The sequence below is a fragment of the Abramis brama genome (assembly GCF_963993115.1).
Source record: "Abramis brama genome assembly, chromosome: 22".
NCBI classification, from domain to species: Eukaryota; Metazoa; Chordata; class Actinopteri; order Cypriniformes; family Leuciscidae; genus Abramis; species Abramis brama.
In genome coordinates, this window is record NC_139984.1 from 24,540,179 (window position 1) to 24,547,460 (window position 7,282).

Below are 7,282 nucleotides of genomic sequence, written 5' to 3' on the forward strand. Positions count from 1 at the left end.
CCATAAAGGACATGTTCTTATGTTCACAACTAGCTGGAAGACAAAAGGATGGAATCATGGGTCAAAGATGATCGTCTACATGTTTACATACACTAACATTTAAAACAAATAATTAAAATCAATAAATGCATAGCCATTCAGTAGGCTAAAATTCAACAAATAAATAAACCAAATACCTCAAATAGAATGCAATGAAATAATTCTTACTGCATAGATGATCTGAAGTCTTGTAGACTAATTGTCTTGTATTAGTGAATTTGGTGAAATTGTTATAAAAGATGCATTTGATAGCAGCGGTGCTTTAAATTGGATGAAATAATATGACTCACTTATTATTTTTAATTAAATCAAATTTTCTCTGGTAAAAATTTAAGCTAAAAATAAAAATCTGGATCAGTTAGTCATTTTCAATAGCCCATAGACAGCTATTGGGCAGAATGGCCGACTAGTCAACCATCTATCACATACAGCACCGGAAAACTTAGAAATACACATTCTATCAAACGCCTGGGAAGAAAACTCTTGATATTGTGCATTCTTTCACCCCTTCACTCAGCCTCCACTTTGAGGCCCATCCATCCTCCTCCACAACGACATCTCGGGAGTGAAAAGTTCAGATGAAGTCATTGCTGAGAGAGCTGCCTCTTGCCATGACTTCACAGTTCATAAGAATGAGGCCAATATACTGCGTATAGGAGTGGGTGGGGGGGGGGGGGGGGGTCGTACAGTCTAGAGTATTAGACTGGAATAGAGGGTGAGGAGTTTAAATACCATGCCGAATTACATCATCAGAGACCCACACGCTTATAGATGCACACACACTCCTCTGACTCATTCAACCATGCGTCATGCTCTAAATCATCCGCTGCTTCTGAAATTCATCTATGCCAGACAGACACCCTATGGCAGACTTAAACAAAAGCTGGAGGGTCTGCTTTAGAGAAGGTGAGCAACTCCCTGAAAACGACGCCCCCGAGAAACCAGAGCCAGCGTTAGCCCACTCTGACTAAAGCCCCTCTACAGCTGTGCACGGCCAGACACAGTCCAGCAGACAAACACAGATGGAGATGGCTGATTGTGGCGTGTTCTAGTCAGGGCATGAGTGAGTTGATTATTACTGCAATCATACCTCCGAGTCCGAACAGTGCTGCGCAGCTGTCTACAGCTTGAAAAGAGAGTAATGCAGCCAAAGGGCAGGGAAACCCAACAGATCAGCAGTGTGATTGAATGGCATGCCTCATACTCTGTGATTTCCCCTTGGATTTATCACCTCATATGCCAAGATAATATCTATGGGTTGAAGGTAATCATATGGTCTTTCAATCACAGCTAGATTATATTTACGGTTACTGCTGCTCCATTCAACAAAATTCTCCATTCAAAACTGTGCCGAAGGCAGACTGCCGGTATTTGGGGGTACATATAAAAGCACCGTATACCTCATACTGACTTCTAGGGTAATATTACTAATCAGTAAGCACTTAAGGGATAGTTCTGATGAATCTGTCATTTACTCATGGCACTTAATTTCCTCTGTGGATAACAAAAAAAGATATTATGAAAAATGTGTGTGTACTTTCCATATATTAAAGGTTAATGGGGCCCAATGTTATTTTTGGATGCCTTCAGGTTTTATCATATAGGCAAAAACAGTTAAAACATTATTCGAAATATCTTATTTTGTGTTCTACTGAAGAAATAAAGTCATACATATTTTTGCCAACATGAGTAAATTACAGAATTTTAAAAACTATTCCTTTAACATGAAAGATCTCACCCAGAATCAGCAGTTAATCAGGATATTAGCTTGAGTAATGAAGCATCACTTTAAATTTGTCTTTGAAACTCTAAAAGTGAGTTGTGTGACATAAAAAAAAAAAAAAGTTTAAAACGAACACATAGCAGATGACTACAGATCAGAGATATTTAACTTTTGGCTTTTTCTCCCACATAATCTAGCAAAGGTCATCTTTGAATGGTTGGAGATTCTCATGCTAGATTATTCAGAAGACTTTAAGTGACCATAACATGTGCAATCAGAGATAATTATGGGGGGCAATCTTTGCATTCCTTTTGAGAAGAGCTGGTACCTTACTGTGACTTCATCATAATAACCACTGGTGACGTCCTATAAATGGAAAAACCACCAGCGATGCCACTGACAGGTACATGTGTTGTCATCCGCTCACATGTAAACGTGCACAAACACTTCAGGCTTGCACTACACAAACACTAAACCACACTTTTAGGACTGTCGTTCCCCAACTGTGGTGATGTGCTTTGATGTAACCTAAATGGCAGTGCACAGACTGGGTTGGGATTGTAAACAACAGTTGGGGGATACCCCTGGTTTCATTGCCCCTTGGACTGGTCAGTGTTAACACTGAGCTCTAGAAGACTGTAGTACATGATGTAAGAGAAACGCATTGAATCAATGAATGAAGTAGGTTAAATTTAGGACAATGGTTTTCAACCTTTACAGACCCAGACCACCAACCCAAACTCTCAGCCAACCCAGGGACCAAATGAATTCTTCTTCTTATGGACATTAGCTAACATTACTATAATAAATATATCAAAAAACATTGGTTAGAAAGTTATAAATCAATTAACTGTTAAAAATATCCATCTATGACATACTATATCTTCTCTATGGACCCATGGAGTAGGCTACATTCAGAGAAAGCCTAGTCTTTTTCATCACATTGATAAATAAGACAGTAGGCTACATTTCTTGGATTTGAATGACAATAACCCTTCATACTATGGTATTGTACTTCATACTGTGGTAAAACACTCTGTTCTGAGGACACAAAGGTGTCACTACATTATAATTTCTAATTCCCATTCTAATTCTTTAAGATAAAAGTGCATACGAGTCAAAAATTACATACATACAGTAATATCAGGATGTACAGCAGCAATATCAGGGAGGACAAAACACCTATCAACAGTGATGTTTGGCATTTAAAGTTATTAAATAGCATTTAAATGGTAGTACATTTCGTATATTAAACAGTTCTATGGTGGGCAATGATCAGTGAACTTGGTCTAGCTGTAATTTTCTTTGAATGCACGCCAAACCTCTTCAAATTCAATATGTGAAATCAAAGAAGGAAACCTACCTTGACCCAGTCATATAAAAGTCCACCGAGTACCCGAAGTAACTACCGTTGGGTCCGTTATACACCGCTGGGTTCTCCACATCCAAGTTGAAGGCAACAGACAAAGGTAGAAGAATCAAGAGTGAAAGTCCCATTGGAGAGCATTTCGGGTTGTGTGAAGACGCTGAAATCTTTGAACGGTGCCTTTTGGAGCCCATTGTAATCGTTATGTCACAATCCACTTCTTTATTAAACTTCTTTCAGAACAAAAGGGGGCACTTGAACGGAATCCTCCTGAAGATGCTGCCTCACGCAAATCTCATGCCTCGGATGAAGTGTATCAGCTTGATCCTTATTTTTCCAAGCGCTCTATACGCGCCTCCGTCTATCTGTCCCCTTCTCTCCTTTCTGCGTCCTCCCTCAAGCTTAATTGAAGGGGTATTAGAAGGAGGAGGTTCAGTTCTTCCACTCGTGACAAACTCCCATAGAGGTGGAGCTAAGCACAATTCACAAAGTGGGGAAATAGAGCGGTACAATATTGAGACTGATAACTTCATCAAATGAAGGGAAATACATTGCAAAAGCAGCAGGATAAAATGGCTATAGGCTACAGCAAAGAGACAAATAGTGAACTATACAAACGCATTACAATTTTTTTATTTTTTTTATTAGGGTATTTATGGTTTTGTAAAAAAAATAAAATATATATATATATATATATATATATATATATATATATATATATAGGCCTATATATATATATATATATATATATATATATATAACATGATATTGTATCAGTATAAAAAAGTAGGCTACACAAATATATATATATATATATATAGCCTATTTTCTTGTGTAGCCTACTTTTTTATACTGATACAATATCATGTTCACTAAAATAAAAAATAAAAAATAAATAAATTAAATAAAAATAATTTTACAAATAAAATAAAAAGAATACTAAACAAGAAACGGAGAAAAGTGAGACTTGTGAAATGTTCAACAGTTCATCTGTCCACTTGAAGGACTATTTGCATAGTTGTCAAAGATAGCTAAATAAATGATTAACCCTTTAAACAACGAAAGCATCACAGAAGTATTGAAGCAATAGCCTACTAGAAATTCCGCATGTGAGTCTGTGTTTTAATTTGGAGAAATGATGTTTATAATAGCGTGTACACTGAGCAATCTCCATTTATAGATCTGACACCGTCAGGACTCACGGAGCTGGGAAATTTCGCGAGCTGTAAAAAGCCACTCCAGACTGGAATTAGAATGTTGTTTTAGTTGATTCAGCCTCTGCCCAAGGGATTGAAATGGGGAGCCAAATTTGGCTGTATGGCTACAGGGAACTCGCCGTGAGAAGCTTTCTATTTGGGAAAGTAGGGTGTGAAGGGGGGAGCTCACAGCTGTCGGACCGTTGCAACACTTTCAAACAATTTCTTCCTCTTGCTCAAACTCAGTTGCTGCAATAATCTGTATTTCAAAAAATAATTGTCCATTTCTTTAAACGATGCCCGATTCGAGAACTCAAAGAACTTTCAAATAACCAGTTCACTAAACGAATCTCAACAATTCGTTCACGAGAGCGATGCTCGAGTCAACTCACTGAATCAATGAATCTCTTTCAAACCTATACGATTATGCACAAAACCTTGAGTTATCAACACATACATACGAAACAGATGTGGTTAATAACATTTTATTAAAAACTTGAAAAGTTGTTTTTTTTAATTATTTTTTTTTATGTTTCATAAATCCCTTTATGCTTTATGTTTAGATCATGTACGCTGATAGGGACCACATAATTGCATCATGGCCTTGTTTTATGGTCATGGCCCAAACAACAACTGAATCTTCTTTTTTTCTATTTGTTGTAGTCTATATTTGTTTAATATTTTTACACTATATGTTGGATTATTGTCATGTTTATTATTTGTATGTGACTGACATTAAATAAAATAAAATTAAAATAAACACTGAATCAATATATGAAACGGTTCTTTCTGAAGAACTGCATTCGTGGAAATTATTCCCATCCCATCACTGATTTGAATGGTTCTCAAACTACACTGCGCAATGCTGTAACAACCTTCACCACACAATGTAGTTATAGCAACCCATGTTTTTAAAACGTTGTTAGAAGGTTGGGTAAGTTGTGCCAACATTCTGTGTTTGCTGGGAGTAATAGTTAATTAGATTTTAAAGTCCCCATGAAATCAAAATTTAAGTTTTTTTGGCTTTTAGTATGTTAGCGTTACTTTTATCTATAAGCTAGTGTGCTCCAAAACAATGACAAAATTTGCATAAAATATGAGCATTCAAAACTTAATCTCTCACTTCTGTCAATATGGATCAACAATTTTGATGACATCATGCTGCACTTCAGCTTCTCATCAGATTTTCTGTCCAATCAAATGCTCTCTAGAATCTAAAGCGTCCCGCCCCCTACATTATAAACAGACGCTGAACTTGCGGATAAAAACGGTCACTTGTTCAAACAATTACTATTTTCTACATGGTGAATGGCAGATAGTGCACTATTTAGGGGATAGGGAACGATTCAGACAGTGTAAACATGATTTCCATTGGGGTGAATGAAGTTTTTTTCTCATGAAATAACCCCTAAAGTTACACCACCTGTAATTTGGGTTTATTTTGTCCTGCCCTTTTTTTACACCTACTTGATTTCTGTCATATGTAGATACTGATGCAGAGTGATGCTTACATATACTATGTATCCTGCTGACACTACAAGGGTCAAAAGTTTGAGGACCTCAGAGAGACTTTAACATATACAGTTTAGAGAGAGATAAATGGTTACATGATCTGTAAGTCATGCTGTGAGTCGGCCCTCCACGCCTGATGGTTATCCTCCCTATTACCTGAGAGACTCTAAATTCTTGACACTAAACACATTAAATCAGCTGTGCACCTGAACATCTGGCAACATAAAGAGGATGCATGGTGTACATTTCACAAATCACACCACAAATCAAAGCATCCAGAGAAATGAAAAAGGAAAGTCTTATTGGTAATGTAAAGGAGTTATTTTAAATCCATGGTATGAGAGGCCTTTGTCCAGATCTGCTATAGCAAATATTGAGTTAGAATAACAGGAAAAGATTAGGTAATGGGACTGGATGTGGGTCAGCTTTTCTTTTCATGGGCTCTGCAAAGGGGTGTTATGTCTGTAGGATATTGCTTGGATGTTGTCATACATGAAGGGGCATTAACAAGAGGCGGTGGTAGCCAAAAAATGTCTTAACAAGCGGTGCTACATATGCAAGGTTGGTATGCTGCCTTTTTTTTCCAAAGCCCTCCAGCAATAGCTAAAGAGAACACAAATAGGCTACTTTGAACATATGTGCTCTTTTTCCACAGGGTTTGATGGCTTAAAGGTATAGTTCACCCAAAAATTTAAATTTTCTTTCTTTCTTTTGTGGAACACAAAATGAGATATTTATAGCAGAATGTCCAAGCTCAATACAGTGAAAGTCAATGGGGACCACAGGCCAGTCAAGCAGGATTTAACACAAAGATTAAACTTAAATTTCAGTCTATTCCTCAAACAGAGGTATCATATGGCTTCAGAAGACTTTTAATATTGAGTCGTATGATTTGCTTTTTGTCGTTTTAAGAGCTTGTCAGCCCCCACGCACTTTCATTATATAGAAGATGCAAATTTCCAGGGATGAAAGAAAGTCGTACATGTTTCAAAAAGAATTTCTTTTGAGTGAACTATGCCTTTAAGTTTTCACCATGCCATGGGTATATTTAAAGAGCTGGGAGTATGTGTCTATACAGAAAGTGATGGATCACTATTTGGTAGCTAAGTGACTTGTGGAAATTTGCTGTCCTAGTTGGTTCTTCTGAGTCAAGAGGTTTGTCATGCATGACTGGAGTCTAGACAACACTCAAGGAGTCTTTGAGTTTAAACACTACAAAATGTCTGTGTCTCACTAGACCATCTCTTGAGGTTTGTCACACTACAGAAAAAAAAAGCACTTCTCATTAAAACTTTATCTGACAGGATAAAGTTGAATAATATGACAAGTTTTTAAATCACATGAATTGAACTGAGCACAGAAAAAAAAAAGACTAAAGTTTCCAGTGAAACAACAACATTAGGTTAAGATTTCTTGTGAGGTTTTAAACAAAAAAAGGACGAATTG

At 37.0% G+C, this 7,282-nt stretch overlaps 1 protein-coding gene across 1 annotated transcript in view; it reads right to left on the bottom strand.

Annotated features, from left to right (window-relative positions):
* itga5 (integrin, alpha 5 (fibronectin receptor, alpha polypeptide)) overlaps positions 1 to 3,536 on the bottom strand; it is a 55,036-nt gene extending 51,500 nt beyond the window's left edge. The window contains exon 1 of the mRNA XM_084098198.1: positions 3,126 to 3,536. Within this exon, the coding sequence (XP_083954324.1) occupies positions 3,126 to 3,322 (197 nt within the window). The 5' untranslated portion in view covers positions 3,323 to 3,536. The remainder of the gene's footprint in view (positions 1 to 3,125) is intronic.
* Positions 3,537 to 7,282: the final 3,746 nt, after the last annotated feature.